We start from the raw sequence: 27786 nt of genomic DNA, 5'->3' as shown, positions 1-27786 counted from the left end.
AAAAAAAAAAAAAAAAAAAAAAAAAAAAAAAAAAAAAAAAAAGAAGGCAGAAGGTTCTAGAACATAATTAGTATGCAATACAATACAAGTAATAAGAGAACAGCCACCTAGAGACGTTCCGAGATTAATGTCGCTGTGCAGGACTTGCAATGACGCCAGCAACAACTGCTGCTGCTTCTGATTTCTCCTGCACACTTTTAGTGGAAAGTTTCACTGCAAATGAATCTTATGAACTCACCTTGCTACTACAATTGTTTGTTTGTTTGTTTTAAAAAAAAGGGGCAGGGAGGGGCGACCCCAGCAATAATACTCAAACTCCTCACAGCTGCTCAGGTCACATTTATGCTGAACTGTGCGGGACACAGACAATCTAGAAGGCATGCAGAAGAAAACAATGTGATCTGCCTCTAGAAATCATGTCAAAAGGAAAGTAATTAAAGAAAAATAGAAGGGTGAATATGAAATCAGAAAATCATCGCACTATATCTGAGCAAGCTACTGCATGTCAAGCACCATGCACGATTACAGGAGTAATTTTACTCAATACTCACAATGATCCCAAAATGTACAGGTCATTATCACATTTTCAGATCAAGAAAGCAATGAAAATGAAGTGTCCCAGGTCACAGTCAGTCTGATTCTGAGGCCCATGTTCTCCCTTCACAGATGACACCAGCCCTGTGACTGTCTAGCTGAGGAATGGCCGAAGGGCTGCCTTCAAATCTGGGAAGCACGAGGGAGCACTGGACACAGCCGAAGGTCTCACAGGCCCCAAGACATACACACAAATGTACAGCTGGGTAGAAATGCCTTGTGTTCATACTACTCTACTACAACAAACAATCAGACTTACAAACTACACATAAGCAAACTCACGAGTCCAAAGAAATCCACACACCAGTAATTTGCTGATGATTTTTACAGACTGGTAAAATGTGTATCACACAATTTATTTGATTAAAACCAAACAGCGCTCCGGGCTGCTATGCACTCACTAGGGGTAGCACCTGCAGGACCCTGGGAGGGAGGGACCAGAGAGGACTCACTTTGTGGCCACTTCTTTCAGTCTGGACTACACTGAAATCCTTCTCCATTATCACTCAGCAAATGCATCATTTACATGTTAATTCCACCTCTCTTATTTGCTCATTAATCAAGGACAAGCAAAATGGCATTTCTTGTCACTTGGGACTGCAGTTAATGCAAACGCAAACCTAGGCACTGACATGAAGTGACTGCTCAGTGGCCGGAGGGTCATCCTACACACACGAGTATTTTTGAGTGACATGATGTGATCTTTGGGATTTGTTATAAAATACATCAGGGGAATAATTAGAGAAAACCAAGATTGGCAAAACCTGATAAACGCTGAAGCTGGGTGATGGGTATACGTGTGTTCATGCTATTATTCTTATTCTCTCCACTTCTGTGTATTCTCACAATTTCCCACAAAAAAAGGTTGTTTTTTTTTTTAAGTGGGTCATTCAGATTATCCAAAACGTGCTTGAACCAATTTTTATATCAATAAAATGAATAATTTTTAGTATTTACTATTAACATAGGTTTCAAGACCAAAAAGCAAGCTGTCAAAGTTACCACTATATAGTATCCAAATTATGTCAGTTTTTAAAATCACATGAGTGAATATCAAATTCAACTTTAGTTTTTATTAAACTATATGACAAGCATCATTTTGATTGGCAGTGATTTTTCTTTTTTTAGCACTGCTCTTTGTATTTCTTTTTCCATCATTATCACAGACCCAGCACATAGTAAAAGCTTAGTAAGTAGTAGTTTACACTCTATTTTTATTTATAAATGATAGTGAGTATAAATAACTTCTAAACTACTTCCCAACTCTTAAGATTTCAACAGGTCAGCTGCCCAAGAACTACCAGAAGAAGAAAGGGAAAACTTACTCCAGATAAGTAGGGCTCACTTAGTCGCTGATGCCACACGGTGATAGTTTTCTCATAAAGGATACTCTGACAGAAAACCCAAGAACTTCCCCAGCAAGTCAAACTATCAAGACCAAAAGCTGATTGCCGTCAGCCACAGCCAGCCCTGTTATGAAGGGGCATGGCTGCCTTGTCCCGCTGGTGTCAACCTACACAGGTTAAGAGTGCCGTGAACCACGTGCTGTGGCAGATCTATTACCTTTACCACAACCCTTGAAACCCATTATGCTGTTACTGAGAATGACATCATTCTCTTGTAACATGTTCCCTGAGGTCACTATCTAGCCTAGCCCACGTTATGGCCGAGTTTTCTCTCAGCGTCCTCATTTAGTCTCTTAAGAAACACCTCCTCTCACTCTACCACGGCCGCCACTGATGCCTTCAGTATGTGCCTTTCTGGAATAAAACGGACACCAGAGGACTCACCCTTTCCTCGTAGACAGGCACCCTCCAACCTGCAACACACACCCAATCTCCTATTCCAGGCATGACCGTATCCTTAGATTATATCAGAGTGGTATTATGTTTTCCAGAATATAACTGGAATAATTAAATGGAGATACTCATTGTTATGATCTGGCTCTGTGTCCCCACCCAAATCTCATGTTGCACTGTAATCCCCAGTGTTGGAGGCGGGACTGGTGGGAGGTAACTGGATCACGAGGGTGGTTTCTAATGGTTTAGCACCATCCCCCTAGTGCTGCCCCCTGATGGAGTTCTCACGAGACCTGGTTGTTTAAAGGTGTGTGGCGCCTCCCCGCCTACCCCACCCTCTGCCTCCCGCTCCAACCATGTGAGGATGTGCCTGCTTCCCCTTTGCCTTCTGCCATGATAAGTTTCCTGAGGTCTCCCTAGCCATTAAACCAATTAAACCTCTTTTCTTTATAAATTACCCAGTCCCAAACGTTTCTTTTTTTTTTTTGAGACGGAGTCTTGCTCTGTCGCCCAGGCTGGAGTGCAGTGGCCGGATCTCAGCTCACTGCAAGCTCCGCCTGCCGGGTTCACGCCATTCTCCTGCCTCAGCCTCCCAAGTAGCTGGGACTACAGGCGCCCGCCACCTCGCCCGGCTAGTTTTTTGTATTTTTTAGTAGAGACGGGGTTTCACGTGTTAGCCAGGATGGTCTCGATCTCCTGACCTCGTGATCCGCCCGTCTCGGCCTCCCAAAGTGCTGGGATTACAGGCTTGAGCCACCGCGCCCGGCCCCAAACATTTCTTAATAGCAGTGTGAGAAAGAACTAATTCACTAATATAGGGAGGAAATTTCCTCCACCAGTTTTCAGCTAGATCTACAAATAAAACTCGAGTAATATAGAGAATACATTCCCAGAGAATCCCAGAAACAGATTCTAAATTCCTCAAGTATGCACACAGGCCAACTACTAGTAACTCACGACTCCCCACTTTCGGACTCTCCAGAAAAAACAACATTGCTTGTTTTTGATGTTCTTTGGCATCTATGCTAAAAATTCCCATTACCAATGGAGTCTCAATTTTGACAGAGATTCCCAAATCTATGCCCAATATATAGCCAATAAGGATTTTTAATGCCCCACAAACTTCATGCCACATATCAACAGACTATTTTCAAAGAACTAACATTTGCCAAGAAGGCAGAAATGCATTATCAAAAGCAGCACCCAATTCTCATCACCCAGGCCTCTGTGTCATGGTATTAGAATCATCAATGATGGCTTTCTAACTCAGGCACCACATCCTGAAATCCCAGCTGAGTATCCCAGATCCACTGTCAACACACACAAAGCTCTTCACAACAAAACTCCTACCTTCATGTCCCTGCTCCCCAAAAGGTTTTACATTAGACAATAATGTTCACAAAATGGTTATAAGGAGAAAGATAATGATTTTCATTTTATACTACTTTGCCTGGAATTCAGGCTACCATTTAGCTGATTTCTAATGAATACAGCACCACCTCTCTTGTAAATGTGACATCAGTGACAAGCACAAGCCACACACAACTTACCTGGGAATACAGGCTAGATAGGAAATGAGTCTCCTGAGATCCTCCTGTCGTATTCTGTCATGATTGCTGCGGGCCGGAAACGTTAAAATGGGACCTCCACGTTTATCTCTACCACCTAAAAAACAAACATTAGGAACACACTTAGAAAGAAACAGGATAAGACAGAAATCCTATGTTATCATTCATTCACTCTGTCAAAATTATTCCTAAAGCAACTACACAAATTTGCACAGGGCAGAAGCCTTTGTTTCACCTGAGGCACGGTGAGGACGTGTCATCCCTTCAGGGGTCTGGGAGAAAATGCCGGAGCTCTGCAGGCCACATGGAAGGTGCCACATATGGCCTTGTCTTTTTCTTCCAATGTTTTGGGGAAAACTCCTTTCTTCAGGTTTTATGTTTTGGACAGAATAAAAAGTTGTCACGTCCATGTGTTTCACTCACCTCAGACAACCACCTCCCTCACACCTGCCCTCTGTCAGTCTCCCCCACATTTTTCCTCACGGCCCCGCATTCAAAGCTCTTTCTTTCCTATCAACAAAATGGGTCTAAGTCTTGAAAGGAAAGCGAAAGGAACATTTTCCAAACTATGCTGATGACGACTTTATAATCTGGGACGGATGGCGCCTGACCTTTACTGATCCAGCTGTGCGTGGACCCATTATTTAGTTACCTAAATAACGGGTTCTCACACGGAACCACACACATGCATGCAAGAGAACCACATGAGAATTTTAAAGCCAGTTAGCTTAAGGATTTGCGAAACATTCTATCACACACTAAGAGTACAAATCTCAGAATATGTGGCTTTGACAGACAGGCAGGCAGAAAGATTTCTTGTTAACATACACAACCCTAATGAAGTCAGTTTGGTATCACTAAACACGTGTGGTGAAATTGTCACACTTATTTTATTACTTCCTTCGGGGTTGTCAGGAAAACAGAGAAAGAAAATTTAGCCTTTTCAAGTGGATCCTTCATTTAGTTTTAGAACTCTGATGATCTCTCTTCAGGAGACCGCAAAATTCAAGTCACGATACAAAACTTAATTATTTTCTGTGCACCAAAAATCATCAGCAGAGGTAAAATGAGAAAGCAAATAAAAAAACAGCAGAAGACTCTTTCCTTTTAGAGAAGGCCAAAAAACATACAGCAGAAGATGATGGTATTTTAAAAACATATTTTACCAATATGGTTTTCATAACTTCATAGGAATTATGTGCTCATTCTAAATGATAATGAAACTTCATTTTGATTGGGAATACTCAAAGCAATCCACATATATTGTTCAGTCATGCAATCTAGAAACGCCTTAAATTCTTTCTCAATCCATTAATTTAGGTATTACATGGGAACAACAATCACAGGTACCAACAGATCCAGGCAGGGCATCCCGTGCTCTACATACAGTTTCTGATGTGATTTTACAATGACTCTGTTAAGTGGTTTTGTCACTCCAGTCTTACAAAGATACTGAGGCTCCAAAAGCTTAAATAAAGACGACGGAACTGTGCGACACTGTCATCGCTAGGTCTTCGCCCAGACAAGAAAAATTGCATGATCTTTCTAACTACTGGCTGTAGTTCTTTTTTAGTAGTAAAAATGTTATAGGGATAACTAAATAACGGGCTCCTGGGCCTTTGAGGGGGCTAACATTTATGAATGAAAAGTACTATTAAAAGTGAGACGCAGTACTGCTCATTATCAAGTGATCTTCTAAAACATCTGATATGATTTTTAGGGTAATACCAATAGCTCTAATTTTTTGGAATACCTCTTATCCCCAAGATAAAATAGATTAACAATTTCAATATTTTTCATTTCCCAATACCTTTCATTCTTTTCAAAAGAGTCAATCTCCTTGACTGAAATTATCATAGATTAACACATACTATAGAAACTTGAATTATTAAAAATACAGTACATATTATTTAAATTAAAACATTCCCCTCACTTTTGGTAAAGAGAAAGCTAGCATCTAACATTTTTTTCTGGACCACAACTCTGAATGTTTAAAATGTGTTTGAAATGCAGCCTAATGTTTGATTCCATAGGGACCCACATTACACTCTCCTCCCTCCTGGGTCACCGTAGCTCACAAGTCAAGCAAGGCATGCTCCACCACGGGTGTGAGAAGGAGAATCCAAAATCTGCCAATCTAAGAAAGTTGCATGGGAAGTCAGTGGGTGTGCACAATGTTAATGGCCATTCTGATCACCCCAGACCTGAGAACTAAAGGCAGCTCTGTGCAGAAGTTTTGACAGTCTCTACTACACTTTTCCAACTTTCAACTACAAAGATTTCTCCCAGGCTGGTAGCACTAGCTAGCAGTATCCTAAGACTTGCTAGCAAGTTCATCCGCTTAGGCGCTGAGTCATGTCCTAAGAAAAGCTTATAGACACCTGAATCTGAATTTTAAGACAGAGGAAAAATTGTCACTTTTCCTTTTCCTAGAAAATAACTTCAGAAAATTCACTGGGATATTTTTACAATTTTATCAAAAATCATTTAGGAAGTAAGAATCTTTTCACATGCTAATCTCCCTGCTAAGGGTGCACCTTCTAATAGATGGTGTAACATGGTTAATGATCACTTTCTGCTGACTCCTCCTCAGGGAGGTACGAAGAAAAAATCTTAGAAAGGATGAAGTATAGTTCAGAGGAACATGCTCACTAAACCTCAAGGAGCTTAAAATCAACTACACAGGTGTCTGTTTAATTCTATTCCCCAAGATTTAGGTTGGTTTCCAACATCACAGGAAGTACCCAAATGAAAATAGCATCTGGGTATAAAGCAGAAAAGTCACAAATGCAAAGTTCTGTTCCTGTTCCTAAACTAGTAAAAATAACAGCACTGTAGTTCATAAAAACTTCACCTATTAGATACACTCATATGTGTGTGTTATCAACCCTACGCCACATGGTGAGGCAGGCGGGACAGATGTCAGCCTCACTTTATAGATGGGAAATCAGTGCCTTAGTTTCTACAATGAAATGAAAAAGACAGGAAATGCTGCCAGCATCACAGGATGTCTGTGTATGGAAGCGTTTCATGTCTGAAACCAAACAACAGCTCATTGATTATCTGCTTATCCAAATGCTGCCTTAGTCAAAAAGCAAAACAACAACAAAACAAACAAACAAATACCAAAAAACAAAAACAGTTTTTGTTTATAATGATGGTGTTTTATTTTCAGTTCACATAAACCTGCATCCTTTCCTATATCCAATCTTATTTCTCTAAGGCACTTCTTACCTTCTAGAAAATGATACAATTTACATATTCTTTTTGTCTATCTGTTTCCTCCACTAGAATATAAGCTCCATGAGGGCAGGCATCTTTGTTTCATTTGCTCACTTAAGAATACATGATGCTCTTCATGCCCAATGAGACTGGCACCCAACAAACATTTGCTGAATGGATTATTTTTCCATATTCCACACAACATTAACTAAAAATACCTCCTATCAGGTATCAGCAGAAATGCCTGATGGATATGCTAAGGAAACTGAGGTTTTTTAATCACAGAAAGAAGGCTGAAAGGGTCCTACACTATAGCTATACATGTCTGTGTGACAATTATTTCCTTAACCCTGAGACCTCATTTCCCTCTTCTTAAAACTCCAGGAGGTCGGGCGCAGTGGCTCACACCTGTAATCCCAGCACTTTCGGCGGCTGAGGCGGGTGGATCATGAGGTCAGGAGATTGAGACCATCCTGGCGAACACGGTGAAACTCCATCTCTACTAAAAATACAAAAAAATTAGCTGGGTGTGGTGGCGGGCGCCTGTAGTCCCAGCTTCTAGGGAGGCTGAGGCAGGAGAATGGCATGAACCCGGGAGGCAGCGGAGCTTGCAGTGAGCGGAGATCGCGCCACTGCACTCCAACCTGGGCGACAGAGCAAGACTCTGTCTCAAAAAAAAAAAAAAACACTCCAGGAGACTTGGTCTCTTGAGCAATGCAGCCCAGGATGACCACAGAAACAGCTAGATTCACAATCACCTCTTTCTCTTTAAAAGAATTAGAAGCTCACCTTTCACTTATTTACAAAGAACTTGCGAGAAAGCCATGCTTGCTTTGAGGAGTAAAACGTAAATTTCAACAAACCAACTCTATCTTTCTCTCCATAGCCCTTGTTTCAATTTCTGGATTAGACCACCATTGAAAACTATTCTTTAGCCACTGTCCAACCTCCTATTCCCAACTCCCAAGGAACAGTCTAACTCACACTGACAATAAAAAGCAGCCTTTGCCAAGGAAATCTCTGAAAGACATAGTTTGTGAAAGAGAGAAATGATGGCTAACGTCTATTACGTGTGCCACAAAGTAATACAACTCTGTTAGACATAATTTGTGAAAGAGAGAAATGATGGCTGAAGTCTATTAAGTATGCCATAAAAGTAATACAACTCTGTTAAAAACTCCTGCTCTAACAGCAGCCAAGGTGAGCACCTCACCAGCCCTGCACCTTCTAGGCTCACCTCTTGCTGCCTGGTCCTGAGAACCAGGAATTGGCTCATGGAGTATTTCTACTGAAGGCTGAGAAGATTCAGCAGCCCGCATGAAAAGTCCTGCCAGTTCCTGTCCTCTCAGTCAGTCCCTGCCGGCTCCCACTATGCTAGGATGCTGACAAGAATACCCAAGATGAATGCAAGGTTCCCCTTCTCTTCTGGGGAAAGGCGGCACGTGCAAAACTGGACCATGAAGAACTAAGGTACCAGCAAACCTTAAGGCATCAAACCCCACATTCCTGTCAACACCCCCAACATAAGAGTGGATGTTCACTGCACCCCAAAAAGCTATTCTAAAAACAAAACAACAACAAAAAAAACAAATGTCCATCAATGGGCATCTGACTGAATTAACTATGGTGTATACACACACACGCATACACACAGACATAGACACACATATATATATAGATATAGATCTATGTAAAGAGTTGTGTCTTACTCTGGTATATATATATTTGTGTATTACTTTGTTACACACACAAAACGGAGTAATACACAACTGTAAAAAGAAATGAGAACTCTATTATGTGCTGCTATATACTGATCTCCACAATATTCTTTAAAATAAAACAAGCAAAGAATAGAAAATGAGGCATATTACGTTTCTGTTTATCTCGAGAAGAAGAAGAAGATGAAACAGACGGGAAGATCAATAGAACTGCTCATATTTTAAAAGCATAAGGATTAAACCAAAAACTTTTTTAAAAAGTTTTCCTACCGGGGAGGCACAGGGTGGAGAAGGCAAAAACAAAAACTAGATTTTTTTTAACCAGACCTTAACTTTAAACTATGTTTTAGTTATTACTGTGGAATTATGCTAAGTTTTACTTGAAATTCAAGCAAGTTGGGGTTTTAAGTCTTACAAAATAAAACAAATGATTCCAGGTTTCAAGCTGATGGCATATCCACATGGAGAGGAACTGTTGCGTGTGACTTTAAAATACAGTAATAGGTCTGTAGATTTCTAACGGCATACATCCTCAGGATCAAGACAACAAGAAAAATACTAAACTACATTTGGTAGTCTGCGCTATATACTGTGCTAATACCATTAGCATTACAAAGTAAGTAATTATGTCCACATAGGTAGGAACTAACACTTTTAGACTAATGAAACAGATATCTACAAATATACAATTGAAGAAATAAAATATCTATAATCCTATATTTGAACTATGAATTTTAATATAAAGTCATGATATCATTTCTTATTAAAATGCACGTGTGTGTTTTCCCCCAGATTTGTCCACTAAAGAGACACAGAAATAACAACCCACCCAGTGGATATCCCTAGCAGCGTGGACTGTTTCCCACTAAAAGGAACCAGGGCTCTTTAGAGAAATGGCTGATTCCAGATCTGAGGCAGGAATTATACGAAGTAGTCCTGAAACACCTTCTCACATCAGCAAACAAAACTTAGTAGCAGTCTGAAGAGGCTCCCATTGGCCAAAGATGGGACAATTTTAACTTCATACGAGAGAAAATGTGCAATAAATCAAAACATCATATATATTTAAAATCATGCATTTGAAATAAGTCTTTATCAGGGGAAAAAACAAACAAACAATGGTCCTTCTTCATTAGCCTGAAAACTGCTTACGGACAAGAACCAATCATTTATCCTACTTGTCCTGTATGAAGTCTTTCTCAGGGCAATCAAGTAAGTGGTGATGGGACATCTCTCTTTACGGGATATCCAAGTTAAAGAAAGGACACAGGCTGGGCGCGGTGGCTCAAGCCTGTAATCCCAGCACTTTGGGAGGCCGAGACGGGCGGATCACGAGGTCAGGAGATCGAGACCATCCTGGCTAACACAGTGAAACCCCGTCTCTACTAAAAATACAAAAAATTAGCCGGGAGAGGTGGCGGGCGCTTGTAGTCCCAGCTACTTGGGAGGCTGAGGCAGGAGAATGGCGTAAACCCGGGAGGCGGAGCTTGCAGTGAGCTGAGATCCGGCCACTGCACTCCAGCCTGGGCGACAGAGTGAGACTCCGTCTCAAAAAAAAAAAAGAAAGAAAGAAAGGACGTAAGGAAAATACCACTATCTTGCAATTCTTAAATACTAGATCTAAGCAATAATCATCAATGAACACCATAAAAACAAGACAAGACTCTCCTAATAAAATTCCCTATGAAACTAAACAATGACACCCATTAAGTATTTTTGCCCCTTCCCTGCCAGATCAAAGCTCAGCCTAATCAAGCCTCAAGACCTAACTCCTAGTCTGCAAGAAATATGGGGGAAGTGAAACATGTTAAATGACCACCCAGTGATAGAACCAGCAGAATCTAGACTACAGGAAAATCCACAGGAAGACACCTGGATTCCTCGCTTGCTAAAACATCAGGAGGTAAGACACAAAGAACCTACAGGTTAAAAGAGCCTCACCAGACATCTAAACCAGCTGCAATGTATATGAGACAAGCATAAAAATTTGAATACCCATTGGGTTTTTTGGGGGATATTAAATAATTACCATTCAATTTTTAGGTCTGTTATTGGTATTGCAGGGTTTTTTTTAAATAACACTTACATTTAAGAGATAAATACTAAATATTCATAAATAAAATAATATCTGGATTTGACTTCAAAATTATCCAGAGTGAAGAGAAGACTAAGCGGAAATATAGAAAAACAAGTTGCTGAAGTGGGCTATGAATTCGTGAAAATTCATTATACTATTTTCTTTCCTTTTGATGTTAAAATGTTCCATAATAAACAGTTAAAAAAGAATGAGTTCTTAATTCTGGTGATTGTGAGATTTTCTAAGGCTCAAACCCTAGTGGCATACGAACCACACTAATAGTTGACATTGTATGTAAGATGCCATTAGACGCAAACTCCATTAAATATAAACTATAGGGCATTTTGACGAGGTTCGGTAGTCTTGTGAGGGCTGCATCCTCCACGGGCAGAAGAGGAATGCTGCGTCCTCATATGGCTGAAGGGCAAGCGTAAAGCCTCTTTACAGGGGCCTTAATCCCACACAAGGGAGAAGCCCTCATGGCCTAACTGCCCCTTAAAGGCCCCACCTCTTAACAGCATCCCATTGGCAACATCTGAACTTTGGAGGTGATCCAGTCAAACCACAGCACTTTCCTTTGACTTCAAACACGAAGTCAGGTAAGACATTTAATCACTGAGTTCACCCTAAATGAAGGAAGTAGTGCGTTCTATCTTTTTTTTTTTGAGACAGAGTCTGGCTCTGCCGCCCAGGCTGGAGCGCAGTGGCGCGATCTCAGCTCACTGCAAGCTCCGCCTCCCGGGTTCACGCCATTCTCCTGCCTCAGCCTCCCGAGTAGCTGGGACTACAGGCGCCGCCACCTCGCCGGGCCAGTTTTTTGTACTTTTTAGTAGAGACGGGGTTTCACCGTGTTACCCAGGATGGTCTCAATCTCCTGACCTCGTGATCTGCCCGTCTCGGCCTCCCAAAGTGCTGGGATTACAGGCTTGAGCCACCGCGCCCAGCCAGTAGGTTCTATCTTACTTAAGTGCAATCAACATTACTTTTTAGAAGACCTAGACACTAAGGTTCAGAAATATTCAGGTTCATCACTGGGCTTTTAGAGATCTTGACCTAATAAGTACCTTTTAAAATCACTCATCTTTTGGCCTACTTTTACAAAGCCCCTGCCATTTTACTTAGATTTAACCACTAAAGCCATTCACATGGAGAGCTTTTACAAAGGTATCATAATATTCCCTAATTGTTTTTTAAATGGGGTCAGAGCAGAAAGTAGCTTAGTGACTGCCAGTGCTGGGGGATTGCGGGTGGCCATGGGGTTCTTGGGAGGTGATGAAAAGGTTCTGGAATCAGTGGTAATGGCTGCACAACCTGGTGATACACTCAAATCCACTGAATCCCGCGTTTTAAAAAGGTGGATTTTAGGGTATGTGAATTAGATTTCAATTAAAAAAAAAAAAAAAAAAACAGAAAAAAACTGAGTTAGAGATAAATTTTATTTTGGAAAGTTTATTCATTCTTTGTAATTTTCAAAAAATGTAATACAACACAAGTAGTCAATTTCTACTTAATTTTATGGGTTTTTTTCCCCTTCCTAAAGGAGATAACAATAAGCCTAAAACAAAGAGCAATGAGCTCATGCTAATCAGCTTTGCCAGTTCTGGTCATAAATTAGGAATACTGTAAAAGTGCGGTGACATCTACTAACGTCATTTTGCTAACACTGCTGGAAGCTCTACCGTCGCTAATATTCTAAACAGTTCCTACTAATTTGTTGTAAAAGCAAAACTTCCCACCCCACCAAAGATATCCAACTTTATGTAACCCTGCAGAATATAAGGTTTTATTAAACATTGAAGACAAACTCAAAAAGACTGCTGATTTTGTTTCTTTGATTAGTTAAAAGGTAAAATTTTAGTGTTGACTGTAAACTATATAAAAATGTCAGCTGATAATATATTCAGTATTACCTAATAAAAGCATGAATACAAATAAAACCCACCAATGTTAACCTTCCACCTTGCTTCACATGTCCATCTCCACATGCTAATGAAAGAAAATGGAACAAAAGGTTCAGAAACACAAAGAGAGGTCAGAGGTGCTATTATCACAGACCCAGACTTTAAAAATAAAAACTGATAAACACATGGACTCGGCTTTAAGCCTTCCTTACAGATACCTCTAATTTTTAAGTAGAGTCTTTTAATTATTCTGTTTGTAAACTACAAAATCAGGGGTTCGCAAAGCTGGCATGAGTCCTTACAATGCAGTTTGTCAGTAAATGATGAGAGAAAAGCAAATAAAATGCTACTTTTAAAACTCAGTGTACTGTAAGCCAGTATTTGTTTTTCACCATATATTTCCAACAATTTAAAGCACCTTCATTTCATGAACTCCTTACACTCTTCTGTGAACCTTCCAAATACATAATGAATTAGATTTACTCCCACAAAATCAAACCGTATTAACAGGGACCAAGAAACATTACTGAACATGAAGCAAAGCAAGATTAGCAAAAACACCACAGGAAGCTGCATCTTGAATATATAACAGTATCACACGTCCAGAGGACACAAAAAACTTATCAAAGCAGCTATCAGTGTTATAAATTAAAACTGGTATGTGTTCAAGAGGATACACAGATCAGCACAGAATGCCTATTTGAGAAAGATAAAAATTCTCAAAGGAAATTCATCTAAAAGCACGTGACCACAATCTACAGATGAACTTTCTGATACAGCAGAAAAATCTTGCAAATCTTTGTTTGGTAACAAGTGAGCTAGTGCCCAAAAGGTGTAATACCCAATGGCTGTTTTGTTTATGTGGGAGGGGGGCCCCAAGAAGACAGTCCGAAGGGGCCTAATGCTGACTATCTATGTGCAGAAGAGAGGGCAGTCAGGTGCCCAAAGCCCAAGGGACTGGCCCAGAGTCTGTCTGCGGGCGGGCCAGGGCCTCAAAGACTGGGTCTACAGAGAAATGGACTCAGCTGGTAAAATCACCACCTGGGTCCTAGTTACTCCATGACCAGAGAGCCACAAAGAAGTAGATCTCAAGGAGAAACAGGCGTCCTTGCCTCCCAAAAGACAAAGCAACAGAGGCAGGTACAGAGCACAAGAAACCAAAGTGAGAAATTCAGGACCCATCTACATACCATCACATTCCCACCACTTTTGCTGAAATAATCGGATTTTTTAAAATCAGTTTTTAAACTTAACTGATTGGGGCAGAACAGCCAAATTTTTGTTGAATGGCAGAAACAAATGTATCTTCATCACCAGCACTAACTGACTTATCATGTGCCTCATAGCTGGAAGAAAATGCTTTGGGCACTAATTTTTCAGGAACAAGAATAAAGCAGTTCAAAATTAATATAAATGCCAATGTTTTTATATGTTGAGGCAAGTGAACTCATTTATTATGTCAGACTCTGACACTGTGTCAGAGCAGTTGGATAAAGCAGAGTTGAAAGTTAAACTTTACCTGAAAGGTATGCAACTTTTTCCTTCAAAATTGGCAAAACATCCATAGCTTTCATTTCATCGTTTTTTCGAAACCCTGAAATACAGAGGAGAAAATAAAATTACTGGGTTGTTAGAGTGACAGTTAATTCCTTAACCATTCTAATCGATGCTAACACAGCAGCTTTATCCACACCCATTAAATCAACTTAAGAAACATGATCATAGGACAACATTTAAATTCCACGTCTGTGATCACAAAACTATCTTCTATTTTAATGTTGAATAATGATTTGCACACAGACCCAGAGGCTCATGTCCCCAGAAGGCTCTCAGCCATTTCTAGCAATAACGATTTGGTCCCAAAAGGAGACAGGATATGAAATCAATCCAGATTATTTACCAAATCTTAATTTTTATGTAGATTAATGTAGACACCAGCAAAGAAAACAGACAGCAACACTGCTTTATAAAAATTGCTGCTTGTGACATGCTAAAACCTCTAGGGGGAGCTCAATGCCTCATTCTGTCAGACTTCCAGGGTCTGGTTAAAAATACACAGTGGCAAGGAAAGGGGATTATAAATAGCTGGGGCCTGGCTCTCTCCTTCCAGGCTTTCTGGGTCATGCCCCCTGGAGGAATGTCAATGGCTAACGTGGTCATATGGCCCAGTGCCACTCCAGTTTCAGAGGGGGCCTAGGTCCCTCTTCTCACTAAAAACCAACTCTGCCCCTACTCCCAGTATCTTAGAAGGTCCAGTGGGAATACTGTAGAAAAGGAGCACGCAGTAGGCAATTTAGGCCAAAATCCATCTAAGCAAAAGGAATTCTTGCAGTCCAAAAGCTTCTAGCCCAGCTCACCAGGGTGAATGCCTACGTGGGAATTTGGGGTCCAAAATGTCCATATTCATCATAAAAACTGGATATTCCTCTTGGCGATCTCTAACAGAGGTAATCTAGGTTCAGGGATGCCTACCAAAACTAGTAACTAACATTGTTAGCAGAACAATCTCCAGGAAAACACAAAACACCACTTCCCCATCCCCATTTGTGTTTGTTTTTGCCAAAATGGTACAAGAAAAGCATCACAAATGCTAGCATGGTGATACAACCACAACAAGACGTAGACTTGGAATTAGAAGGCAAGGAAAGGACTGAAAGTGAAGGAATGAACATTTATTTCACTTTTGGTGTCCTGAGCAGCAACTCCTGGGCAAGCCCTGCTTCAGGGAACATTTATAAAATATGACTGTCTCCAGACACTAGAGAATGACAAAAGCTGGGAGAGACACCTGGAAAAGGATATGACCCTGGGTACACAGCCCATCATTAGGGCTGTTAGCCTGAGGGCAGGGCCCCATCTAAGCAATGCAGAGCTTTTAAAACAAAAACCAGGTGAATTCCAAGCAGCCCTGCTAAGGATTTAAAGATCTAAATCAAAATTTGAGTTGCTACCCACTGCAGAGACACAGAATGTGTAGTCACATGTGGGTCAGGCCAAATTACATGCCTGCTAAAGCAGGCAAACAAGCAGCAACAAAATCAACACCTTCGGGAGGAATATAGCAAAATTCAGTCTCTACAACATATCATTCATAGAAACAAAGAATGAATAAATCAGTAGTGTGATCTGATTTCTTAATGTAAATCACTCCCATCCATAGAATATGTCCACGTGTATAAGGAACCCAGCTTAATGAGATTTAACGATGACATTGACAATCACCACAGACTTCACAGCAAAGTCATTCAGCTGAGGATCATGAGGTCCTAGGAAGGCTGCGTGGAACTAGTCAGCCAGTTATGGGGAGATTCGACCGAGCTGGGGCCTCCACAGCACCAGGCCATTTTCCTTTCCAATGCACCATGCTTTGTGCTGGCAACCCACCAAGCTTTGAAAACAGCGGCTATTTATAAAAGGCAAAACATCTGAGCCAAGAGTTCTGCAATTTCATCCTCAGGTTCCTTCAAAACTCTTGAATGGATGCAATCTAGTCAGCAATTCACTGCCAGTCACTGTAACTCACTGAATGTGTCTACAAAGACTGACTTCATCTGCTGTGGCTGCCGTGGACATAGATGGCACAGGGACAACTGCAATGCAAAGAGGACTAAGGCTCGCCAGCGACCCTCAGAGACAAGCTGACAAACACCGATAAAACAAGGCAGATTATGGAATGTTCATAGGCAGCACGAAGTGCTATGGGACCCGGGCAAATGAGGAGGAGACAGATCACATGATAGACAAATACTAGGAAGGAGTAAGCGACAGCTGTAGATCCCTATCTACAGGTATTTGAAGGGAGGATTCCCCTTCTGTTGCTCAGATGAGAAAATGCATGCTTCCGACCATTCCCACGTCCACGCCCACACATGTCATGACCAGGACACAACAAGGCCCTCAGACAGAGAAATGTCACCACCAACTGCAGCCTTGGCTCCTACACTACAGAGACAGAGCCCCCACTTGTGAGTCACACAGCCATCACCAAGAAGAATGTCCTGATCCCAATGCTGATATCCCAATAGAGGCTTGTGTGACTTGAGTCATCATTCCAAAGCATTTTTGACAATCACTGCTAACTTTCTGAATCACACGTATTTACTGATACCCACAGTGGAGTGGCAGATGGAAGTGAGGGCTGCCATATTCCAGGCCACCTCACAGGAGGAAGAGCATATTGATCTGAAAGCAGGGTACAGAACACAGAACTCAATGAATGTCTCAATTTCCTATGTCCCACTATGCGTCACAGACTCACTCCCATGTGACCCTTCATTTCTCAGAGCTGTAGTTACGTTAACCTATGGGTCCCTCAGTTTCCCCCCAAATTAAGGAAGATTCAGTCTTTCTAGAGGAAGAAAAGCACATGAATTAATGAGAAACTGATGTGAAAAGGTGCTTCACTTTTATTACGATGTAGGTACATGCCCACGCATAGACCAGAATATACATTCTAACCAGTTTATATTTTTGTAGACTGTCACTGAAAAAGATGTTAATTTTATTTAAACCATCAACTAATACTTCGAAAACAGAAAAGAAAATATAAAAGGGGCAAAAATATAAAACTAACCACACAAAGAAACTGAGTTTGTGGTTATTGCGATGACTGGTCACTTAGGTATTATTTTAGATCTCATTTCCATTTAGAAAAAAAAAAAAAACAACACCCAATAAGTAAAGGACTCAGGAAGCATTAAATATATCATATGTAACTTTCAATAAAAAGCAGGAAGAACCCAACCATGAAAGTTCCTCCGATCTAAAAGGCAGGCTGTGTTCCGTGCCCTGAAGAGCTATTTAGGAAAACAGTGTGGGACTATAAAAACGTTCTAAAAAATTAAAAATAAATGGCTTCTGCGCCATTCCACAGATTCCAGATTACATAGCCAATACGACTCAACTCCTAATGCTTTCTTCATTCATGCATTACAGGATCCAGCTGTGGTTCCCAAACTGGCTGAACAACGGTTGCCCTCGGTGGGCGCCCCCTGGAAGCACACACTTCTCCAGTCACAGAGAGGTTCAGGAACAGCAAATACCACCACGGAGAGGCCCTGCTGGGATCCCAGACCTTATCCCAAAGACCAAGCATCAGCAACGTTTCTACTTCCCGGTGCCGCGGGGGGGGGGGGGGGGGGGGGGGGGGCGTTGCCAATGCTACTTAAACAGGTGGAAGGGGGTGCCACAAAGAGAAATTTGGTAAAATTAGGATTAACAGAAAGCCTAGACAAAGAAGAGCAACTTGAGAGGAGATAACCAGAGGGTGAATGACCCAAATCGGGGGACATTTAGTTGTACCCATTTTTTGAATTATGTAATCTTTTAAGTTATATAGATTCCATACTAAACTGTGCAGAAAAGATAGACTGGATTTCTGTTACAATTTGAAGCATATTTTGCTACTATCTGAAATACAGCAACCATTATGGACTCTAATGAAAAGCTAGCTTCGGGAAACAGTGAAACAGCAAGAATGGAGTCAGCCGAGGCTTATCTCTAGGTGCAGAAGATGTTTCTCAGGGGAGTCCTTAAAGGCAGGCAACAAATACGCTTCTGAACCAAGTCTACAATGACTATGTTCGGAATGTTTACACTAATATTTGTTGAACGCTATTGAGGAAAACAGGCTTGGGTTAAAAAAATCAGATTTGAGAGTTGTTAACTATATACAGGTGGTGCTTGATGGTTTTCTTTCTGGTTTCAGGCCAACACACAAAAAACTGCTTTTCCCTAAAACAAATTGGAACGTTTAGAGATTTTAATATACTAATTTTAAAATAACCACAAGTTTCAGCCTATTACTTGCCAAAATTAATTCTGTTACCACCTTTCAAATTACTATTTGGTTCGACAGCATGTCAGTGTGAGCATAAATGTAAAATCTGGACTCCCAAATCACTTCTGTTCCTTAATAATAAACATTATATTCTTTATCAAGTGAATAGTTGCCTCTTTTTCTCGAGACCAGCCAATTTGCCACAGGACATGTCTGTTTTGTGCCCTGCTGTATCCTAGATGCCTAGGATAGGGCCAGGCAAAGGGCATTCACTAGATGTGGGATGGCTGGGTAGAAAGATGGATGAATGTGGAGGCCGAAGCAGGCAGATGGCCTGAGCTCATAAGTTCGAGGCCAGCCTGGGCAGAATGGTGAAACTCCATCTACTAAAATACCAAAAAATATTAGCTGGGAGTGATGGCGCACACCTGTAGTCCCAGCTACTCAGGTGGCTGAGAAAGAAGAATCACTTGGATCCAGGAGGCAGAGGTGGCAGGGAGCCGAGATCATGCCACTGCACACTTGGGTGACAGACAGAGACACTGTCTCCAAACAAAGAAAAAAAAAGAAAAAGAAAGATGGACGGATGAATCAATGAATGAACTCAATCAACAAATTAATGTATTTCTACAGCAGCTTGGCCCGAACCAATACACAAGAACCCCAAAACTCCTTAGTACTTTCTACTTTTGTTTTGTGAAATATGTTAGGTATAGTTCAGCCTTCAATCATAGTATGATTTATATTCATAAGATGGAAAATTAACCTCCCTGCCCTAACAAGAAATACTCTGCAAGTTATCATTCAACAGTGAAACATCTTTCCACTGAATCGACAGTCTGGAACTTCAACTATCTAATACCCCACTGATCAAATCAATTACTCATTTTTCATACTGAGACCCTGCAAACAGGTGCTGCACTGAGACAAATACCCTTCTAAGCGAGTCACTGATGACCAGAATGCTCACTCACTTGCTCACCTCTGTGGCATTAAATTTAAGACAACAATAACAAACAGTCCAGGAAGAACAAGCCCCTCTCCAATTTATTTATAATAAAAAACACCCTAGAAATATTTTCACAATGAGCAACAAAAGTTTTATATAGCATATTATGTTAAAAATGGTATTTTTACAAAAGTGGCACAAAGATGAATAAAATGAGTGAAACCATGAATCAAATTTAAAATTTTTTTTAAGTAAAACGTAGGTTTTATTATTTGTTTTAATCCTGTATTTCTCCCAGGACTAGTGGCAGATACTAGCAATCTGAAATTTTACATAATCTTCAAATTAAACTAGTCAAATGAGTTTTTCAATAAACATTGTTAGAAGAAACACGGTTACTCCTTGACCATTTGAGCTGTTGAACAAAATGAACTGGTGCGGTTCTGAACTGGCTGTGTCTCCTCCTTTAAAGGCAGCCAAGCCCACAAGACAAACTGTGCTCCTCACCCATTCGCAGGGGTTTCATTTGCCCGTCAGCTATTCCAAGTTAGTGTTTACCAAATTGGAAAATAATCTGTGGGAAGAGATTGAAAAAAAAAAAAAAAGAATCCTACATACTTAAAAAAAACACAGGTTACAGCAGTAACAAAAACGTTAATAAATAAGCCAGTATTTTTAAACAACCAGAAAAAGAGGGTTAAATAGTAAACTGGAGCTTCCTATTAGTACCGGGTCTTGGTGGTGATTACCGAATTTTACTCATTAGTTAATTTAGGGGAAACTTCGCGCGCGCACGCCTGCACACAAAGAGCAGAGTGATAAATCTGCATCAGCTTGGCAGGCACCGCCCTCGCTCGGCAAGCGCGTGCGCAGAGGGAGGTGACGTCACCCTCTCCGTGCCGGCTACTTCTCTGCGGAGCCCGCAGGATTATGCTCTCAGCAAAGGGAGCGGCCGCGCGTGGCTGCACGATGTTTGTGCTATCAAGGGTTTTAGCTGTGCACGCATCTAGAAGTGATGCATAGGAAGGAGGCATTTTCACAAGCCTAGATCCTCTAGGAACACGTTCAAGGGTGAGGGGAAGATATCCCTCATTTTTTCTAATACGTAAAAAAAAAAAAAAAAAAAAAATCAAAAAATGTACATTATTATTTTTAACATAAATATATCACAATCCACACTTATAAAACGCATATAAAATGAATTAAGACTTACGTCAAGAATATGGACATGTTCACAGACAAGACCACACAAGAATATGGATGGGGTTTTACAGTATAGCATTACAGTTTTTACCTATCACCTTTATGGTTATAACTTTGGACCGCCTAATGTGTCCCTTCACATGATTTTAGAAGCAACAGCCTATAACAGCATACCTCAGAGAAAGTAGTATACTTTTTATCAATTCAAGGGAGTTAAAAGAAATTTCAACTTAAAATAGTTATAGTTTTTAGTATCTTATAAAATACAAAAGACAACCAAAATAACCAAAAAGACCATAATGAAAAACCACATTTTTTAAACAAATATATATATTTTAATGTAAGTGAAACAATCTGTAGAACTCTTAAGGTTTGATGTTTTAATTATGTATTAACTGTGCAATGGAAGTTAATTTAAAAGTATAACTATTAGACCACTGGAAGGGAATATTTTGATAGTCAAAAAGCAGTAGTATTATAAAAGGGACTCTATTTCTTACAGTCTCATAAGTCAAAAAAGAAACCAGGTATGCCATTCGTGTTTGGAACCCCAGGGACGAGCACAGAGCTATGCACAGAGAAAACTGATCCTATTTGCCTAATGCCAGAATAAAGAACACATTCGTCTACCTGTCTATGCATGTCCTTGTAAAGCCTGTCAGGGATGCCTCTGAGGCTGGATTCTGGAACTGGAGTTACCCCACCCTTATCTACATACATACAATCCCTAACCCATACACACACACATACATGCACATACAGGGTTCTGTGAGGCTGACCTGCTCCAAAGACTTGCTTTACCAAAGTGTCTCAGGAAAGTCATTTAGAAAATGAACCAGAGGGATAGCACTGTTACAATCTGATCATCATATCAAGTGGTTTGATACACATCAGATCAAGAAGGTTGACTGCTAAAAGAAACCCTATTCAATCATTGTATCAGTCTTCTACACATTTTAGCACTCTTACTCTTCTTCAGAAAAAGAAAAAACTCAATGGCCCCATGTGTTTTAATGCAGATGACAATCATATTCTGTAAAAGGCTTCAGAAAATAAAGCTATAATTCTACTCCTTTTCCTCTATTATCTTTTTGATTACTACATAAGGAACTGGGGCCAGAGGGGCTCTCAACCACAGAGAAGTGATATAAACTAATTATCTGAAAACCTCTCTCAGTGCACATGGACTAGCTCTGCTTGGAGTTGGGGGGTGCTCATATACAAAGTGTAATCTAGAGCGTTTGTTGACCTTGGCTTGTTTGGGAAAGAAAGCAACACATGAGTGGTCAGTTCTGTGGTATAGATATTTGGCATGGAAAAATCAGGGCCAGAGGGATGAGAATAGGAGAAGATGACGTAACAAATAAAAGATCTGTCCAAAGTGTGGAAGAAGTAGTCCAAAACCGGGCAAACTGGAAAACAGAGAGCACGCCAGCCAGAGCAAGCAGCATCAACAGATGCAGAGAAACAAAAACACAAAACATTCATGGAAGCGAAGAAAGCAGGGGTGGGGTGGGCTATTACAGTAGGTTTTGACTGATAGGTAGGAAACTGGCCATCACTGGAACAACGAAGTGCCATGAAGAAGAGGCATCCACATGCCTATAGGATAGCCATGCCCCCCGAACGTCCAACCGTGCTTCATGCTCATCCCCACAAACCTGCTCCCCACAGTGTAGGTCCCAGTACAGTACCTACCTCATAAACCATCGACCTCATGGCCAAACCAGGAACCAGGCTTCTCCCTGCCCTCCATCCTCTCTCCCATCCCCCACTTCCATGAAACAAGGAGTTGCAGGGACTCCACAGTCCCACGAAGCACCCATGTCTCCGTCAGCATTGCCCTCATGTGCTGTTCCAGCGATCTCCTAATAGATATTCGTGATTCCCTTGAATGCATTCTGCCACTCTCCCTAGCATGTTTCTCAAACAAACATCTCATCATTTTCCCTCAAATTCTTCAATGGTTTCTTGGTGCCTTCAACTATAGTCCCTCATGATCTGATGTATGCTGCCTCTACAACCTCACTGGTTCACCACTACCCTCTCCCCAGGCTCACTCCAGGAACTGCAATCACCTGCAGGGAAGCCACACGTCCACCTCACCACCAAACCTCCATACACATGCCTTCCCCTCCCCGCTCCCAACACACACCTCTTCTTCACCTGTCCCCAGTCTGGAGTCACCACTGCTCGACTAGACACCCCCGGATGCACTCCCACAACACCCCCAAATCCTTATCACACTGCAGGGGAAATATCCAAAGACTCCTCGGTGTTCCTATTAGCAGCTGGGCTCCTAGAGGAAAGGGGCTACGCTGGGTCCCATTGCATGGCAGTCTCACTGAGCAGACTGCCATGGCGCACAGTATGAACTTAACACCCAGTTAGCTAAACCTCAAGGTAGCAAACAGGTGGTACTCTACAATTCGTGGTTCTGGGCAGAGTATCCATTTAGGCACAGAGCAATAGCGACAGCTCCAACGCATGCACCTGGCTATAAAAACTCCTTTGAAAAGCTAAAGTGACTCCATTCATTCTCTGTCTAGTATATTTGGTGACTGACTAGCACATAAAATTGCATTTACATATTATCAATCTATATTTCAAAGGAGAAAGGGGTTTTTATCTTAAGTCTTTACAACGTAATTTAAATCAATCTATATTTCAAAGGAGAAAAGGGTTTTTACCTTAAGTTGTTACAACGTAATTTAAAAGTTACCTGCCCAAAGCAAAGAAACAAACCAAGCATCTCTGATGGAAAGAGGAGACTGTGCTTTGGAAGAAGTGAACTGGGAGGCTTGTTGTCCCAGCACCTCCACAACCAAAGGAAACTCAAGCCTCCAGGGAAGTGGTTTCTAAGCAGGAAACACAGCCTCACAGCTCTGCTTCTCTGCAGTCAGTGGGCTTTTCCCCCAAGAATGTAAAGTGACACTGAAATGTTTTCATTATGAGATTCTGTAAACAGATCAAGCATGATGGAAGCAGCAAGCCAAGTCAACTCCACACACCTCAGAGCTGAGCATCCGCCTTTGTTCCTTCTGAATGTTAGCCCACACTGCTGTCTCAGGTCCCTCAGCACCAGAAGGCTGGCTGGAGGCAGCCTACTGAGGGCTCACGTGACTCCATTTGCTGCCACATGAACCAAACACAAGCTAAGCCTCTGTGAGGCCTCACAGCACAAACAGTAACTCCTCAGAACATCTGTACTACTTTACTCAAAATCCTGCCTGGGACTGACTGTGAGTACGAAGGGTACAGAACAAACACTATACAACAGGTAGGCCAAGCCAAAGTGTTCCAGACAGTCTATACGTTTCCAGAAGAAAAAGGAACTGAATTCCCAGCACTGAACCACGATTTGGGTTTAAAATGTGGCTTATTCTAGCTTATCTCCACATGAGTATCCTCTACCTCAGCCTTAACTCCTGCCGACCCTGAAACTCAAAGGTTCTGATTCTGAATGAATGTTTCCTCCACACATAAACAAAAAGGGGTTTAAGGGGCGGTAGGGGTAGGTGCAGGTACTAGTCACGGAAGCCACGATCCCCATCCGGGGGCCGTGCTCACCGACAACTGCCTACCAATCCCCTCTATGCCAGTGTTCTGTGTTGATTCATTTTCCACCCCGGGGAAGACACACACCAAAGCTGAGTGTCTAAACAAGCCATCAATTAACCTGAGTGACCAGTAATTATGTCTCACTTAACATACAGTATTCCGAGTTACTAAATTACACATATAAAATACCAAAGTTTCTCCTAATGTTCTCCACAACGTTAAAATACTTTAGGTCCATGCCCACTGCAAAAATCCTGTTAATTCATTTACTCCTATTAATATATAATGTAAAGTAAATGCCACAAACGAACATCAGAATTTTTAACTGAAGGTCTGAAAAGTTATTTCCACTTCAGTAAGCATGGATTTGATTCTAACCTGAAACTCAGTACAAAAATAAATCTTTAATAACATCAAAGAATTTGGCAGAACTTTCTGCCAGTCAGTCCCTTGATAAAGCTTAGAATTGTGTTTAATCGCTTGGCATTCATAAAAACTGTATTTATGCATGGTACTCTCTTAAACCCCAGAGATTTTTCCCCTAAATGGCATGTTCCTGATTTTAAGAAGCTTATACTCTAAAACAAAACACACATTAGACTAACCAGTAGCCTTAACCATGTACTCAGTAAGAGCTGATAGACAAGTATGTCTTCCAAAATACATTGTTATGTATAAAGAGATTTAGATACTGTTATGATTAAATAGACACATCCATTTAAGAGTGTTACTTTTCACTGAAATGCTGTATCTATCGCTGACACTAAAAATAAGTCCTTAATATAAAAAAGGTGTTCCAGACCATTTTGAAAGGGTTGGAAATACTTGCTGTAGAGATTAGAAACACAAAGCACATTAGTGAATAATAATGTAAGTAGCATGTTGAAAGATTAACACTGTGATGTTCTAATATTAGAAACCCACCTTATAGCTCACATATAAACTGCCTTGCCTAAGTTACTTCAGTTAATCTACTTTTACAGCTTTGTTCCTTTTTCTCTGAATGTAATTTGCAATACATCTGATGCTCTGAGGATTCATCCGATCAGAGGCCAGTCAAGTCCTGCTCTTTAGATGTTTATTGACCCGTAGAGGCCAGACAGCCTTGTAGCAGCCTAAGAAACCCAGTAGGAACAATCCTGCAATCCTGTTACTGTTAAGACAACTCAAAAAAAAAAAAACTTGGCACTTTGTAATTTGTTTTTAGGCTTAATTCAGAATGCAATCTACAGTTAATTTGGAAGTTTTCTTCCAGATTCTTCTATTTGTTGTAGAAAGATTTGGCTGCTCAACAAGTATGTGTTAGCCTAGAGGCCATAGCTGTCCAACTGTCTCAGGATTATACTGATGCTGGCAACCACTGGCTTTTGCTCATATTAACTCAGGTGCTGCTGTCCTGCCCTACACCTTCTTTTCCCAAGCAGAAAAAGAATTCTGGTAGATAAGCCCCCATCATTTACCCTCCTACTGAATTGCTAATGAGAAATTTAAGAAATTACAAAGAGGGTTGAGAAAGGTAATGCATCTGCTAAGGCAGAAAACAAAGAGAAAAGAGAAATTCATTTCAATTCTTCTCCTCCTACCTCTTTCCCCTCAAATTCCCTTCTGCATACAGACAAAAGCAGAGTGGTATTTTTTTTGTTTTGTTTTGTCTTTTAATTCTGGTTAAAAATGTGTTTATTAAGCCAAATAATCTAAATACACTGACGGGAAAACAACTTTTGACACAGAAACAGATTTGCTGGGATGGACGCACCTCTCCCCTGGCATCTGGATACATATTCAAGCACATTCGCTGCTCAACAGAACGATGCAAACACACACACTGAGGAAGACCGAAGGCGTGAGGACGCTCCAGGAGCCGGCAGAGGGAAGCCTCAGGAGGAAATCACTGCTTGGAGACCCAAGTGAGCTTGAGGAAATGACCAGCTCACTTGTGGCCTGGTGGCGTTTCCTCCCTTGGATTACCCCAGGGGAGGTTGGTGTTTAGGAACTCGAAGCCAGCACAGGCTCAGAGAACTGTGCAGCAGTGCCCTGGAGCCCACCACCCAGCAGGGCAGCAGCCCTCATCTGCTTCCGCCGTCTTGAAATGACAGGGCACGGCTAATCCAGTGATACAAAAAGTTCCCACAGAAGCAGCTCCAGCTGTGTGACCACCTCACTCATTATCCCCCTGGACCACTGCTGCGGTGCAGGAGGCTGGGATGGCTAGAGGCAACTGGGCTGCTGCTGGGGCCACAGGGCCTCCTCCTGCTTGCTACCGGGGGCCCCCAGTAAATACTGGGGAGGTAGAAGGCGAGAGGCAGACCAAGCTCTTCTGCAGTTTTATATCCTTAGACACCTGCCCTGCATTGTCCAATCTGGGTGGGATAAGATCCTAAAAGACTCTGCAAAGCTGAACGTCTTGTAGGCTGTGGAATCTGTTTTCCTTTTTCCAGTCTCCTAATTGCTACATTCCTGACAGGACATCTCAGTATCTTATCTACTAGAAAGCACAGGGAACATCGTTTTCCAAATTAAACCCAGTATAGTGATAAAAACGGCAGTGCAGTAAGGACATTTAAATAAGGTGTGTGGCACTCACTCACCAGACAACTCTCTGCCCCTACAGCATCATTCCAGTACCCTGCAGGGAGACCTCAGGGCGCCTGCTGCCCCAGGAGCTGGGATCTAGCAGAGGAGATGACATAGGGTTACAAGAAGCCACCTTAACAGGGAGCTACACACATGGAGACGAGGTGTGGAGAGGATTCAGGAGCACGCTCTCTGCAGGGACAGGCAAAGCTGCACTTCACTAGCATTACAAGTTTTAAGTAGGTCAGCTGCAAGCCACAATGGTGCCACAACTCAAAACGGAATTTTGTGTCAAGAGTTACTTAGGTGTCTAGTTAGGACCCTGGGCTAGCCACCTCCCAGGTGGGTGACTGTGGGCAGGTACCTAGTCGCTCCATACCTTCGCTTCCTCATCTATGAAATGGACAGCCTAAGAATCATGGCTCACAGAACTCACTAACAAATGCTATCAGTAGCAGTTGTAACAGTATTATAGTATTAATATCTGAAGCTTACTCTCAGCTGTTCAAGTTTGGTAAGTGCTTTAAATAACTGAATTCTGGGAATTTTTGCCCATTTACCTAAAATTATTGTATTCTACAAAGACAGACATCTTTACTTAAAACTAAAAGAACAGACTGAGACATGTAATTATTGTTACAAGCCACTAACAAATAGACGTTTTTTTTTTTTTTTTTTGAGACGGAGTCTTGCTCTGTCGCCCGGGCTGGAGTGCGGTGGCCGGATCTCAGCTCACTGCAAGCTCCGCCTCCCGGGTTCACGCCATTCTCCTGCCTCAGCCTCCCGAGTAGCTGGGACTACAGGCGCCCGCCACCTCGCCCGGCTAGTTTTTTTTTTTTTT

General features: G+C 41.5%; 1 protein-coding gene across 1 annotated transcript in view; it reads right to left on the bottom strand.

Moving 5' to 3' along the window:
• Positions 1-27786, bottom strand: part of TRIO (trio Rho guanine nucleotide exchange factor) — a 365512-nt gene that overhangs the window by 223651 nt on the left and 114075 nt on the right. Inside the window, exons 2-3 of the mRNA XM_023218272.3 lie at positions 14399-14473; positions 3944-4058 (exon numbers count right to left, since the gene is read on the bottom strand). Of these exons, the coding sequence (XP_023074040.2) occupies positions 3944-4058; positions 14399-14473 (190 nt within the window). The remainder of the gene's footprint in view (positions 1-3943; positions 4059-14398; positions 14474-27786) is intronic.

Source organism: Piliocolobus tephrosceles, chromosome 4, assembly GCF_002776525.5.
Source record: "Piliocolobus tephrosceles isolate RC106 chromosome 4, ASM277652v3, whole genome shotgun sequence".
Classification (NCBI taxonomy): domain Eukaryota; kingdom Metazoa; phylum Chordata; class Mammalia; order Primates; family Cercopithecidae; genus Piliocolobus; species Piliocolobus tephrosceles.
Note: the sequence above shows the minus strand (reverse complement) of the source record. Positions and strands in the feature narration are given on the sequence as shown.